General features: G+C 46.0%; 1 protein-coding gene across 5 annotated transcripts in view; it reads right to left on the bottom strand.

The window, feature by feature from the left end:
* The window catches only part of BBS9 (Bardet-Biedl syndrome 9), a 3,505,410-nt gene that overhangs the window by 2,629,601 nt on the left and 859,799 nt on the right, over positions 1-16,010 (bottom strand). For all 5 annotated transcript variants that reach the window (XM_069613236.1, XM_069613237.1, XM_069613239.1 and 2 more), the window contains exon 9: positions 10,608-10,737. In XM_069613236.1, the coding sequence (XP_069469337.1) occupies positions 10,608-10,737 (130 nt within the window). The remainder of the gene's footprint in view (positions 1-10,607; positions 10,738-16,010) is intronic.

Below are 16,010 nucleotides of genomic sequence, written 5' to 3'. Positions count from 1 at the left end.
AGAGTGCAACTGGATAAAGTCACCTGCAGATCTCAAAGGCATCTTCACTAGCATTGCAAAAAATTACAAGAAAGCTAGCCTCCTGACTAAAAGCTCCACCTACAACAATAGAATCACCAACGCCAACTCAGGCACCAAAGAATTACGATACTACCAGAGCTTTGAATCACCAATACCCCACAAGAAATATGCCATAAAGACGCAGCCTGGTGCACAGACATACAAAATGCCCTTCTCAGCAAAATTGCCACACAAATTAAAAACAAATGAAAGAAACCGAATCTCACACAACCAACCTGCAGAGATTCCTATATACTCAGCACAGAACTCAATTTCTTACTTCTTCTCCCCAGTCTCAATAACAGAAGCGCTGAATATCATCAATAGCCTTAAACCCTCTAGATGTCAAAACGACATATGGCAAACTCCTTTTATTGAAGAATGCACAACTGAATTAACACCCTTCATTACATAATTAACGCCTCCTTCAACACCAACATTGTCCCCGCCAATTTTAAAGATGCATAGGTCCTTCTGTTATTGAAGAAGTCCACCCTGGACCCTAACATTGAGACGAATGACCGACCCATAAAACCGGTCCCTTTCCTCAAAATACTGGACCATGCAGCTTACCTGCAGATCCAAAAACACCTTGCAACCAATAACCTTCTTGGTCTTCCCCAATCAGACTTCCAGCCAGGACACAGTACCGAAACAGCCTTGCTAGATCTAAAAATCCAAATGGATGAATCCAAAGATAACTGCAAATTAGCACTACTCCTCCTATGTGAATTATCTGCGGCCTTTGACTTAGTAGACCACAGTATACTCTGTAACCATCTAGCCACAGCAGCCCAAATCTCCCCTAATGCCATACTCTGGACATAATCTTTCCTCTCGAGCAGAACCATGAGGGTATTCTCCCCCTCTGCATCAGCACCCCCAGCTAAACCCCTCTTTGACCGCCTCAATAACTTGGGTGTCACCTACACCAACTATGCGGATGACACCCAAATCCTCATCCCAGTGCTAGCTGCCAAACACTGGAATACTCTCCCATCAGCACTAAGAACAGAAACCTCACTTTGGACCTTTAACAAAAAACCTGAAACGACTATTCCCAATTAGCACGACACCTAATTTACCTGACACAACTACCCGCCTTACCCCCACCTTCACCTTGCGCTCAGCTTCTCCCCCATCCCCACATCTAGCCTACTGTAAATAAATGCTCGCAATTACTTGTATGTAATTCAATGATACCACGGTAAATGCACAATTCATGCATTTCACTACCCTAATGCAACCAACCAAGATGTATGATACATAATGGCAGTAATATGGATGTATGTAACTGTACAGATTTATTCAGCGCCCAGATGCCCCAGGGTTAGGTGTGCTTTATAAATACCCAAATAAATAAATAGTGGGTATGGGTAGTAAAGAGAATTTGCCGAATCATTTATGCATGATTCGACCTTGCACGAGCAAAGACCTCAGTTTTGCTTTCAAACTTGTCTGCCGGGCTTGATCTACTTTACTGTTATTAATCAGGACTCCTAAATAACAAACCTCGTTGACAATAGTAAAAGGTTGGCTGGCAAGATGCCATTTAAATACAGGGCCACGGCGGCCATCACGTGGACCAAGGATCATAATATTATTTTTTGAGGGATTCATTTCCAGTCTGTTTTCGGACAGATATTTCTGTAGATGAATTAAGGCTCGTTGCAAACCGATGGTGTATTGTCGATCAAGACCAGATTGTCTGCGTAAAGAATGCAGGCTAGATGGTGAGAACCAATTTTGGGCAGAAAAGAATGAGTCTTGTTCATTTGGTCCTTCATATCAGACAGGAAGAGATTGAATAAAGTTGCTGCAAGCGGACAGCCTTGCTTTAGTCCATTAGTGGAATTGATCTTTTTGAAAAGGAGACCTTGGACACTGAGGCGTATTCTGACATAGGTGTTGTCATACAGGGTTCGGATGGCTGCCAATAGATCAGGAGGACAGTTCCATGCCTCCATCTTAGCCCACAGCTGTCAGCGGTTCACACTGTCGAATGCCTTTTTTATATCAATATACGCCAAGTAGATTCGACTGTTATGGTATGCCTTTGATTCAAGTATGTTTGCAGAAATATATTTAACTCAGCGGCAACTCCTTTAGTCAAACCTGATTGACGTGGGTCATCTCTGTCATTTGAAGAAATCCAAGGGTGATGCTGTCAGAGCAAGAACGAGGCAAAAAGTTTACCTAGAACATTCAACAGAGCGATGGGACGGTAATTTGCTGGATTCTCTCTGGGTCCTTTCTTATAAATCGGCACAATAATAACCAACTTCCAGGAGAGGGGGACTGATTTGGTCGTCAAGATGTGAGTAAATAAATTGATAATCAAAGGCACCCATGCCTCTGGTGCCGCCTTGATCATCGAATTGGTTATACCATCTGGCCCTGGTGTTTTCGAGTTATTTGCCTTCTCAATGAGTAAAACAACATCAATGTCGATATGCAGTTGCCATCCCTTAGTCAAATGAGAATTAGGGGACGGGGTTATTTCACTCTTAGATTCAAAGAGTTTCCGATAGTATTCAGCCCAGCTTTCCTGTGAGATTGTGTTCGCTAAATGTGTATTCTGGAGGGCTTGGGCACCATTAAGTAATTGCCAAGATGTTCTTGTATCTTTATGGTTGATCAAGTATAGCATCAGTTCAGTGTCGTTCTGAATCAGCTCAGCTTTATATCTCTTAGGCCAGCTCTTATATCTTATCTTTTTTCTTCTCTTCAGCCCTTTCGGGTCGTCATTCGTCATATAGGTATTTAAGCAATTTCAAATCTTTGAGCGATTTCTTAGCTTGAATGACATCCTTCCTGCCCACCTCCCATCCCGACACCCCCCCTCCTGATTGGCTTCTCCCTCCCTTATTCTTGACCTCCCCCCCAGGGCAGCCCCTCCCCGGCAGCTCCCGCGGCTAAGAGCCCTCTAGGCAAAAGGCGGCTCCTACTTGGAGCCTCTCTGTGTCTGCAGGTGTCCGCAGAGGACACCTGCTGCCTGACACCTCCCTTCAGTCTACCCTCTCCTATAGACAGTTGCCACCTGATGTCTGAAACCGGACCATATCAGTACTGTTGTACAATTGCTTTGTGAAACCTAGGCCTTCCTCCCTCTATTCAGGATTCTCAAATTTAGCTGTGTTTTTTTTTTCTCATGCTATAATATGCACTGTCTCAGCATTTAAAATTGCTTTGTGAAACCTAGGCATTCCTCCCTCTATTCAGGATTCTCAAATTTAGCTGTGTTTTCGCTCCTGTCTTATAATGTGCTTTCTGTAATCTCCTTAATCCCGATTGTCCTCATCTTGTCCTATTGCGCAACCTGCTTGCCTCTCACTGTCACACCTGCCTACTCTAGTGTCCTGCTCTAGTACCCTCACCTCTCTCCTCTCCCACCTACTCCATGGTACTCTCTGTCTCTCCTATCTTCTCTAACTGCTTCTCTATCGACTATCCTGCTCTCCTCACTAAATCTGGTAGGAAGAAGTTTAAAAAGAACATCCTGGTCTCCAACCTAGGCCTCCCTATCGCTGACACCTACACCAGTGCCTCCTGTAAGGAAACTCTCACCGACATCCTCTTTGTTGTTCCTTCGCCAGACCTATGGACCCTTCATATGGTCTCTGTGAAAGGTGGCACCCCTTGGGAAGCCCTCCTGGCCTCCTTCCATTACTCTAAGGTCATCATTATTGTTCACTCAAATGGGACAGTCTTGGTCCAAGGCCCTCAGGCTAACCTTCACCTCTTTGATAGACGTTTCCCGCGCCTCATCAATTTCCTTTCTTCTCCTACTGTCCACTCTCCCCTTTCCACGGCGACCTTGCCTTCCCCCTCTGCCTCCTCCTTGGCTACCTTGCCTTCTCCTTCCCTCTCTGCCCCCTTTCAGGCTCCTTCTACACCTCCGAAGGGCGTACCTCTGACCTATACCCCTCGTCGGAATTCCTTCAAGGGTGGCAACCATCTCCATATTGCCACTCTAAACTCATGCTCTGCTGTCAAACACTCCTCTGATATCTGCCGGCTCCTGGAGGAACTTGACCTTGATGTCCATGGTCTGACCGAGACATGGTTCACGGCCAGCTCTGTCACTTGCTTTGACACGCTCCTACCTGACAGCTACAAGATCCTGTCCACACCCAGGTCCAACCGTTCTGGAGAGGGTGTAGCCCTGATTTTCCCCAAGTGGATTCTCACCTCCGTCACTCCTATGCAGTCCTACTCCTCTTTTGAGTGCCTCATCTGCAGGCTCTCTCTCTCCCTCAGCCATTCCCTTACTGTGGCTACTATCTATCGGCCACCTGGTCAAATCTCCTCCTTCCTCTCTGAGTGGGCGGACCTCTCCTCCTCACTTCTGGCCTCAACCACTGAACTCCTCCTCCTTGGAGATTTCAACATCCACCTGGATGCCACCTGCCCTCCCTCAGGACTCTTTCACGACCTCTGCAGCTCTCTCTCTCACCCACCATTCTCCCCTCTGGCCCAACTCACTCTGCAGGGCACACTCTGGATGTTCAATCTCCTCAGACCTTCCCCTCTCTGTCCCCCTCTCCACTCCTCTCTCCACTCTTCGCTCCTGGAGTGATCACTTTCTCCTCTCCTCCCACCTCACCCTCCCTACCCCCTCAGGCCAAGCTACCTCCATCACTGCCACCCACCTTTGCGGTCATCTGACCCATGAAGCCTGTGTCAGTTGAAGCTTTTGCCCCCACTTTCTCTCCCGCTCCTCCCCCTTTGGCTGGCTCTCACCCTGATACAACCCTCTCCACGCTCCACTCTGCTATGTCTGATACTCTTGATATCCTTGCCCCCTGTCATGAGAATCCGCCTGAAGCCCAAAGCCAAGTGCAACTCCTGGTACGACTCCAACCTCGTCACCCTAAAAAGCAAGTGCAAGGTGGCCGAGAGGAAATGGCTTGCTTCATGTACACCCTCTGACAAACTGGCCTGCTGCCTGCTCCAAAGGCAATACCGGCTCTCTGTCCTATTCAAGAAGAGAGCCCATATCCAAGCCTGTGTCTCTGCGGCATCCAACAACTCGGCTGAACTTTTTAAATATGCAAGGAACTGGCCAAATCCTGCCGCAGTCTCTACCTCTCCTGTCCCTTCCAAGGCCCTCTGCACAGCACTGGCTTCTCACTTAATTTAAAACTCGGGACATCCTGTCCTCACTCTCCTCCCATTGCCTCCCTCCCTCTAATCCCTTCTCTTCCTTTGGCTCTTCTACAGCCATCTCCCTCCCTCCTTCCTTCTCTGCCTTTCCCCTTTTCTCTGCAGACAAGGTTTCTAGACAAGTCCGATCTATGAAAGACTCGTTCAAACAGGTTCACCCCTGTTCCTCCAAAACTATCGAGGACCACATCAATGCCCTGGCTCCTGCCCTGGCTGATTTCTGCAATCACTCCTTCGCCACTGGAGTCTTCCCATCCCCCCCTGAAGCACTCCCTTGTGCACCCTCTTCTTAAGAAACCCTCTGCCGACCCATCCTGCCCGGCTAGCTATCGCCCAATCTCCATCACCCCCTTCCTGGGCAAGCTCATGGAGAAACTGGCCATCTCTCAGCTTAATCTCCACACTGAATTTGTTGGTTGTCTTCATGACCATCATTCTGTTTGTTTGTTTGTTTATTTTATTTGTATGGCGCTCCAAACCCGGAGGTAGAAGGGCGCTTAAGAATTTGGTTACAGAGTTGAGAAGTATCTGTGTGTTGAATACTTCGTACAGGTTTATAATATATACATATATATACAGTGGTTAATAAACAGAACATATGCAGTGCGTACAATATACAATTTTCAGAATAAATACAGTGTCTAAACCAGTATCCGCACGGGTCTAGAGTTAGTGGTGTTATTCTTTGTTTAGCAGCCATCTGATGACCTGCTTCCTAAAGATCTGGAAGGATTCGACAGTTTTGATGTTAAGCGGTAGGGAGTTCCAGAGTTGGGGGGCCAGCACTGTGAAGCTTACCCCTCCCGCTCTTTTTAGGTGGAACCTGGGCACTAGTAGGCAAAGAGTGTTGGAGGATCTGGTGAGTCTGGTGGCAGGTTTCAGGGTGAGTTTATTAGCTAGATAAGGTGGTGCTAGGTGATTGAGGGCTTTGTACGTGAGGCAGATGATTTTTAGATCAATTCTTTGGCGTATGGAAAGCCATTTGCAGGCTTTCCTAGTGGCAGAGATATGCTCTTGTCTGGGAATGTTGAGGGCTGCGCATAAGGCGTTTTGTATTACCTGCAATTTATTGAGTACGGATTGATTAGCGCCTAGGTACAGGCTGTTACAGTAATCCAGTTTGGATTGTATTAGGGCCCTGGCAAGGGTGAGGCAGCTGTTGGGTGATAGGAAGGGTCTGCTGGCCCTAATGAGCTTGCCGGTATAGGCAGCGGCTGAGGCGATCATATTGGTGTGTTTGCTGAGGTTGGTGTTGGCATCTAGATAGAAACCCAGGGTTTTTACGCTTTTGGCTATGGGAATGGGATGACCATCGATGGTGATGTTATTATAGCAAGGGTCAAGTTTAGTTAGAGTGTTGGGGGAGCCGACAATTATGAGCTCTGTTTTCTCATCATTCAGGCAGAGACCATGGGAGGCCATCCATGCCTGAATGATGGAGAATATTTTGTTGATCCGGGCGGAGTCTTCTTGGTAATTACCAGAGATAGTGAGGAGTATCTGGGTGTCATCTGCGTAGTTTGTGCGTAGTTTGTGTAGGTGACACCCAGATGATCCAGTTGGTCAAATAGAGGCTTTGTAAATATGTTATACAAAGTGGGGGATACACAGGAACCTTGTGGGACCCGCATGTGATGGGGGTGGGGTCTGCTGCAGCTGTGGTGGAAAAGACTCGTATGGTTCTGTTAGCCAGGAAGGATTGTATCCATGTGATGGCAGGGGAGGAGAAGTGGGCTGCGGTGGCAAGGTGATTACAGAGGACCTCATGGCTAACCAGGTCAAAGGCCGCTGAGAGGTCTAGGAGGAGTAGGATAGCGGCATTGCCTTTGTCTTTAATTTCATCAATCTGGCTTTTGAGATCAACAAGGGCGGTTTCAGTTCCGTGTTGAGGTCTGAAGCCAGATTGACGTATTCCTAGCAGTTGGTTGGATTCTAGGTATTCCTGAATTTGGATGTAGGGGACTGTGGTGATGGGCCTGTAGTTTGTGGGTGTGGCCGGGTCGAGGGATTGTTTTTTCAGAAGGGGGAGAACCCATGATTGTTTTAAGTTGCTGGGGATGGAGCTACTAGTGAAGGATAGGTTGATGAGTTTGGTGATGAAGGGGGAGAGCTCTCTGGCTGCATCTTTTATGATTTGAGCCGGGCAGCTGTCTCCTTTACAGTTAGAGGGTTTCAGGGATGTGATGATTTTTTGAACTTCCGGTATGGTGACTTTTTTTGAACGAGAAGCCTGCGCTAGTGTAGTTAGGTGTGGGTAGGTTGGTGACATTGTTGTTGAGTTGTTGCCGTTTGTTTTCGATTTAGTTTGGAGTCCTAAACTTTTATTGATGAGGGCGTTCTGGATGTTGGTGCACCAGGGTTTGTCTTTCGGGCAGGTTTCCGGGGGCGAAATAAGGGGCGAAATAAGGTTTTCTAGTTCCTTCAGAATTTTGAATAATTCTTTAGTGGAGGATCCTGCCTGAGTGATCCTGGTGTTGTAATTATCTTTTTTGGTCCGGATTATCTCGCTTTTGTAAAGTGTGGATAGGTGAGGTTGGATTTGTTTACCGCAGTGGGGTTAGTCTTCCAGGTGAGGTGAGCCTTAGCTTTCTTTTTTCTAAGTAGTTTGAGCTCAGGGGTGTACCACGAGTTCAGATGAGCTTTGGGTTTAGCTTTGCGTATTTTCAAGGGGGTAACGGTGTCCATTGCTTTGGCCATGGAATCATTGAAGGTGTCAATCAGCAGGTTTAAATCAGCGTTAGCTGGGAGGGCATTGAGGGTAGGTAAGACCAGTGGTAGTAGGGCTTCAGCAGTGATGTTGCGTTTATTCCTGGTGGGGTATGCTGGTGCCATGGGGTGCTTATTGGGCAGTACCTGATTGGTGTTAACCTCAAGGGGGATCATTCTGGCTTCAGAGCTGCCAGAAGGAGGAAACTGCTCTACTGAACATCCGTGAAGACCTTCTCTCCAACCTGGACTCTAACACCCTGTGCGTTCTCAACTTGCTTAATCTCTCTTCTGCCTTTGACAATATAAACCATGCCACCCTGCTCAACCGCCTCCATGATAACCTGGGTATCACTGGTCAGGCTCTGGCTTGGCTGACTTCTTTCCTCTCCGACCGACCCTCCCAGGTCCAACTTGGGTCCTTCCTCTCCGATATCCTTTTCTCTACCTGTGGTGTCCCCCAGGGATCAACCTCTCTCCCTGGCTGTTAACCAATACTTGGCACTCCTTGCCCACCACATCGCCGCTCTCTGCCCCAACTTTCAGTGCTATGCGGATGATACCCAGCTCATTTTCAGGCTACCCTAGGCCCCCTCCTCTCCTTCCCTCATCTTTGACTGTCTGCCATCCAGGAGTGGTGTGCCGCCAATCACCACTGCCTTAATGCCAGTAAGACTGAGATACTAATGATCGGCACACCCACTCCCTCCTTCCCTGCAGCTCTCTGGCCGGCTTCTCTTGGCCCTCTTCCTGCTCCCACCTGCAAGACCAAAAACCTCAGGGTCATCTTCGACTCCACACACTCCTCTCCTCACATCTCTGACGTCTCTAAGAAGTCACACTACCAGCTGCACAGCCTCAGAGGTATTCTTCCTTTCCTCTCCTTCCCCCAGAAGCTCACTGTCTCCAGAGCCCTGGTTATCTCTAGGCTGGACGATTGTAACAGCCTCTATCTAAATCTGCCTGCCTCTACTCTTCGCCCTCTGCAACTTATCCAGAACAGGACTGCGAGACTTGTCCTTGGCCTCAAGCCCAGGGATCGTATCTCTCCAGGACTGAAATCTTTGCACTGACTCCCAGTGGCTGTGAGGATTAAGTTCAAAACCCTCTGCATTGCCCACAAGGTCTTCTGGGGCCGCAATAATTTCATCTCTCTCTTCCTAAATATCTTCCTTCTCGAGCTCTTCGCTCAACCGCCTCCAACTCCCTCAGGGTCAGTCGGCTCTCCAAGCAACGAGTTGGTGGTAGATCTCTCTCTTCGGCAAGGGCCTCCCTCTGGAACAGCCACCCTGCCTCCCTGAAACTTGAGGAGAACCATCTCCGGTTCCGGAAGCATCTCAAAACCTTCCTCTCTGCTTCTGCTTTCTCTCCCCTGCTGAATTCCTGACAGAATCTGCACTGGTTACCTGGCCACCCTTTCTGATCTCGGGCATAGGCCCCGCCAGTTGCCCACCTACACTGCCTCCCTGGCAACCCCTGCACCTGGGGACTATTTTCTGTATCCCTACAGTCCCCCTACCAGCACTTATGTCTGCACTTACCTTGCACTTGCCACCAGATGGCCGTTTTATAATCTTATTATTCTACTATCCCTTGTACTGCACTTTCCCCATCCCCCACGCACTTTTCCCTCTCACCCGTTCCCATGCACTTGCGCGATCTGAATGACACCTGGCCTAGTAGGATCGTTGTCAGTCTTCCCTTGTTCCCCCTCCCTTGCCTCGTCTCGCCTTGAAACACTTGTGTATAGGCGCGTTATCATGCCATATATCATTCTTGTCTGAGGCTTGTTTATGGCATGGCTTACTGTGGTTTGCATTATGAGGCTGGATTTGAAACGGTAGCAATAGAGGCATATAGTTAATGTCGCCACCAGTTTCAAAGTGGCATTTGAGGTGATCAGTGAACACTTTAATGTCTTTGCTGCAATGCCGTAGACGACGATTAAGAGTCTGATTGGGCGCGACAGACACTGACCAACATTCAAAAAGCCATGGAAATGGGGAACGTTGCTCTTTATATATACCCAATAACATATCAGTGCATTTCCTTACAGAAATAAAGATAAGCAAACCCTAACAAAACGATAATAGGACAGAATACTGATAGAATTAGTACTCTAAGGAAATTCAGTACTCACTGCAGAGATTTGTGAACAATCTTGAATACGGAAAAGGCCTACTACCTTTTCTTCATTCATAGGTTGATCAAATTAATAACTCTTATTGAGAGCAAAATGGCGGCAGGCGTTATATAGGAACAAGTTAAAATCTCCAACAAGTCAAGTGACCTCCTTGCACATTGTACCATTGATGGGCATATCGGATTTCTTACTAAAACGTGCTTTTATATATGGGGGACACTTCCATTTGGATCAATAAATACAACTTTTTAAAAGGGTCGTTGTGAATGGCGTAGGCATATTCACATGCATTCACTCAGCTTTGTTCCATTTGCATCACACAAAGAAACGAATCTTGTGAGTGGAATAAACAATTCATGTATTCAGGGGTCTTCATACTCCAAAGACATCTGCTTCAGAGACATCAACGTAAGCATCAGTCTGGACAACAATTGTAGAGCAAAATGCACCTTAATTGCTGCCTAAATAACCAAAAAGCACTTGCATGATTTATTATGTTTATAACACACAACTGGTCTTGATAAAAACTTACTGGAAATTGCCAACTTTGACTGCGACTGGGATGTAAGGAAGCTGAGCGGCCCACTTGAGTGTCACATCCTGGTAAACCAGCAACATGTTATTATGGTTTCCCACCAGAGTGTTGATTGTTCCTTCAGACACTATTGGAAAAATGCAATAAAATGGTCATATTAAAGGAAAACGTCCTGAAAAGTAAACGTGTTTTCTTTTTGAGGTTTGCATAATTTATCAAGGATATTTCTGATATTAAGATCCTGATAGGAAAAAAAACAAGGGAACTCCATGCATTAATAAAGGTGAGAGCAAGTGCTTATGCCGTAAGATCCCTCCACACATTACCGCCATGTGAATACTTCTTTCATTAGTGAGAATAAGAAAATCCCTACATAGGGCTAAATGTGCATCCTATTAATCAAGACCCTATATACCTACAGCAATAATAACTGGCAAACGTTCAACTTGATGGGGTGCAAACAGGTGCCTTAATATGAGTAAGCCAGCCCCCAGTGAGATTTGGAATCCCACAGCCCCTATTTTTATGGGGCATTTTCAGAAGAACATTAATTTAAAAATCTATGATTTAAAAGGCAGTTCTAAATGGGAGCACATGAAACACTGCAATGCTATAGATTACTGGGTCTTTGGCGCTATAAAATAACAAATCTAAAGTGGCATGTGAATTGCCTTTTCCAGTGATGCCATTCATTGGGTGGAGTAGGACATGCGAAAACACTGGATATAAGCTTTGCACTCAAGGATCAAATGGCCACCCTATGCTGGCTGGTGATCATAGGGGCTGGGGACTACCGCCCCCTCTATGAACTAGGTCTTGCAAGACGTTTGTGGAGTATCCACCAGGCAAAGAGCGAATTCGAGATGACAGATTGCATGGAAATGGTTTCAGATCATGGAATCACGCACAGGCTCATCCACCAAATTACTACAGCCAGGAAGGTTTGAGTCCCAAAGTAAGCACTCCATTCTCACTGCTCTTAAACAGGTGAAGGCAATCAGGCTATTAGGAACCCCATTTGATATTCTGATGTTTAGACGAGAGAGAGAGAGAGAGAGAGAATTGTTAATTAATCATTATACAATTGGGGCTTACCAGTATACAAAGAATTAAAACTACCCGTCATTTATTATAAGCAGCATGAATTCTATAGTTTAAAGGGTTAATACTAACATTCTAATAATGGGACCTATGCAACCTTTAAAATGGCTGCCATGTTTCACCTACTAATGCTAACCTATGTATTTCACATGGGAATGCAAGAAAGCGAAAAAGGACAATTTGCACCACAAATCATAGGGCCTGGTTGAATGTTTGTATATATATACACGAATTTCAAAACATTTGTTTGTATGTGAACAAGCTGCAAGACAGCAGCGAAACGCGTTGTACCGTGCTTTTTTAATTGTTGGCTGATGCCCAATAAAACTGGAAACTATAAGGACTTTATGCCGTATTGATCTTGGGTTTTTCTTATCGAAGGAAAGTGTTTGCTGCTGGCGTTCTTCAGACTGCTCTGAGTGCTATCCCCTCCGGCAGAAATGGAACCACTTTCTCCTTTTCCAAATATACATATATATATAATCAGTAAATAAAATGTTAACGTGGCGTTATGGTTAAGTTGCCCTACTAAAAACCTGTGAAATTCAGTAAAAAAAACTTTGTTAACGGGATGTTATGGTTCCAAGTAAAACCGAAAAACCCTTGAAATTCACCAGTTATGGTAAGCTAAGCAACCATAACTCACGGAACCACTGTGCACTGCCAACACTAACACCCAGGACATCAAAGATGACATCAGAAATGTCACAACAAGCCTGTGGAAACCCCTAATCCCCCTATATTTGTTTCAGTGTCTGCTTCCCCCTCTCTTTATGTTACTTTTAATGGTATTGTGTGCGTCAAATAAAAAAAAAAAGTTAAAATGTCTGCAGACAGGCCTGTTCTGCCTGTCCGTAATTAATAAAATATGGATGTCCTAAGGACACTATAACTGTCTGTAACGTCCGCAGCGAAGATGGAACTGTCTGTAGAACAGGTGCGGTGTCCGGCATGTCCGTAGTCAAACAAAATGGAGGTGTCCTAAGGACACTATACCTGACCGTACAGTGAGCAGAACATCTACGCACATGCGCACCACACCCGTAAGTCCTGCGAACATCGCGCCTGTCCGTAACTGTCCTTCTCACTTGTGTCGCACTTTTAATTAGTTTCAGGACTGTCCGTAGAATACCCACACGCATGCGCACAACCGTTCCTGTGCATTTGGTGTCCTGCGGGCACCCATTTCCTTTGTGGCTGTGTTCACAACATCATGTGACCGCACCCACGCGTGTGTCCTAATTTGAGCACTTCGTCTGCTTCCGCAACATTTCAAAAGAACTTATGCAGACAAGCCAAATTATTTTACAATACAAAATCACCATTTCACATGTCCCATACAATAGCCCTAGCTTTCCACATAATGTTTGTAACTTTTTCAACCCCTATAAAAGGCCACACCCCAGAGCTCATCTTCATTGTACTTCTGGCGATTGAAGATTGTGTTTTGCTGCCTTTTGTACTCTAGTGGAGATTATCTCACCAACCGTAATGGCATCCATGGCTGCTGTTGCTACATCAGCCTCAGCACCACCCCCAAACCCTCCACCGCCACCACCTCCCCAAGGGCCTGCAGAGAGAAATACGCGTGAGGATGTAGAGAGAGCGAGGAAGAAGAGGATGAAGAGAATGAGGTGGGGGAACTCCCTACTACCACCACTCGCCGGGAGTCGTGGGTGTGGCGGTTGTTTACCATTTTTGGTAACGTACCAAAAGCATGTGCGAACCTGGTCACCTGTAAAAAGTGCAAGTTGGTGCAGAGTCGTGGGAGACCTGGTGCGGACAGCTTTGGTACGACAACCATGAAGCGACACCTAACTTCGTTCCACGGTGCGGACATTCGCAAAGTGGTACCATGTAAAGAACGTAGTAGGTTGATCCTCCGCAGCATCCTGTGTCCGATTCTCTGTCCACAAGAGACACTCCTGTGGGAGAGCGCATCCCTCCAGCTGCCTCACTCGAAGGTCACAATATTGTGCATGTACTGCGATGCAGTACTCTGCAGGGGGAGAGTCTTCGAAGTGCTTTCGAGACTTCGGTCACGGAGCACCAGAAGACCTGCTACCTACCTAAATAAGGCCCACCCTACATCTTTCTCTCTCCACATGCCCTTTCTTATCCCTGTGGTTGGTGTCCCTTCCTTACCCTCCTTTCCCCTCCTCTCCAAGTGTGTCATGTGTAAAAAAATCCCAAAAAATAAAAAAACATTTTTAAAAAAAGGCTCTTTTCAGAGCCGCCTTTCTCAGTTTAAAACAGTAACTATCAAGTAAACGGTGTAGGCCTCCGCAAAGTTTAAAAAAAAGTCAGCGGACAGACAAATGTTTAGGGTGCAACCATAGCAAAACCAATGCACTTTTCTCTGGGAGTAAGTGGTGGCTCTGTAAAGAGCCTTTTGGTGGTGTTGTGTGTGTTTGAAAAACTTGGATTCATCAACATGTAATGCAAAATAGGTGACTATAATGGCAAAAAGGTTGCAATGCATTTTGTACATTGCGAAGAAAAATCTGATTGCCAGCATATGTAAAATGGACTCCATCTCTGCGAAAAATGAATGTGCTATGAAACATAATATTTTCATTGTGGAAAGAGGACATGCCAACATCTCTTAGAAAGGCACTAACATCCTTATTGACATTGCGCCGCGCTTTCTCCATTTGTGGACCATATAAAGAAGAACGCAGCCACATTTGTCTTTGTGCAATACGTGAAAAAATTACGTGGCAATTTGGAAACATGTCCATGACTTTCTCAAGTCCTTCCTTCATTGCAAATTGCAAAGAAATTCCAGACACATGCCCTAAACTGTTTCCTCCACAATGAATGATAATTATATCAGGATGACGCTCTGTCTGTAAAGTAGCACAGAGAGGTACCAAGTTCAGCCACTTGATTCTACGCACTCCATGCCAGTACACTTCCACATGAGAGAATCCAAGATCTGCAGATATACCGCAACATTCTGCATGCACCTTCATCCAATGTATCCATGAATCTCCCAAAATCTAGACAATCTGTTTTTGAGCACACACAGCCATAGCTGTCTGTTCTCCTCTCAGGGAAACAACGTTCTCACTAAATATCTCCGTTCACAACATACCCACTGAACTTTACTGACCAATCCCTAGCTCCACTCACTCTCATTTGCATGCCTCTTCACCCCAGAATCCCTGTATGTAGTACGTGCTGCCTTCAGACTACCGCCATGTCAGCGAACATCTAGAGGATCTGAGCGTGACGACTGTACATTTAAATAGTGTTCCACTTTCCCCTTTAAGGTGGGCTCTTAAAAGGTCAGTTTTTTTGTGTTTTTTTTGCAGATGCCTGACAGACCCCTGTTATTTTGTATTTTTTGGGTGTTTTTTTCTTCTTACTTTATTCCTACAATCATTACATAACCTTCTCCAAAGCAAGCCTTACATTCCAAAAGTACATGGCATTTCCCAAAAAAGATAAAGAAACACCATCTGCTTCAAAATAAGCCGCATTACTGGAAACAATGTTCTCGTGGCTGCAGAAGAACATACCAGCTCTTAACATGAGAGCACGCATAGCGATTGATTGCACACCTAGCAATACTTTGATCAGGACAAAAAACAGTACTGTTGTCCCATTTTGCTCGAGGGAGTAAGCCAGAAAAAATTACTTTAGCAGTTGGAAAGATGTTGATGACTGCTTGAACCAACTGTTCCAAATCTCCCAACAAAGTAGGTGAACTCACGTAGCCCAAATGGAAAGCACCATAGTGCAAAACTACCACATGGGGACTGTTCATCCTACGCATATCTCTGCAAACTTGGAGAATTGCCTCTACATTGCAATCCGTCGCAGCGCTCCACACCACCTCCACTCCTCGCACATCGAAATTGTTTACCACATGCCTACATTCAGAATAGTGCTGTAAACCATGGACAAAAATAACTCCGAGCACCAACACCCTGACTGTCTCCACCTCTGCCATCTTCACTACACACACTCGCTACACAAATGAACAATGTCAACATCTGATTGGCTGATCCCTACAGTCCCCTTTCCATGCTGGATTTGCTGGAAAACCCTGTATGTGGCACGCCCTACCCGCGGACAAGCGCGGTTTCCGTGCGGCACGTAACTCTTAGCCAGCCTTCTACCATTTCCACATCACTCGCGAATCCATTCCCTCATTGGACACAGCTAAGCAGTCACACAACCATCCACCAATCACATCCAAGACTTCTACATCTAACTCCGTCATCAGAGTTCCGCACTTCAAATGTACTGTTGATCACTCTGAATACAAGTCTCATATCATTGCAAAGCACC

This window comes from Ambystoma mexicanum, chromosome 5p (assembly GCF_040938575.1).
Source record: "Ambystoma mexicanum isolate Mex_15411 chromosome 5p, UKY_AmexF1_1, whole genome shotgun sequence".
Lineage (NCBI taxonomy): Eukaryota > Metazoa > Chordata > Amphibia > Caudata > Ambystomatidae > Ambystoma > Ambystoma mexicanum.
This window is presented reverse-complemented; position numbering and strand designations above follow the sequence as displayed.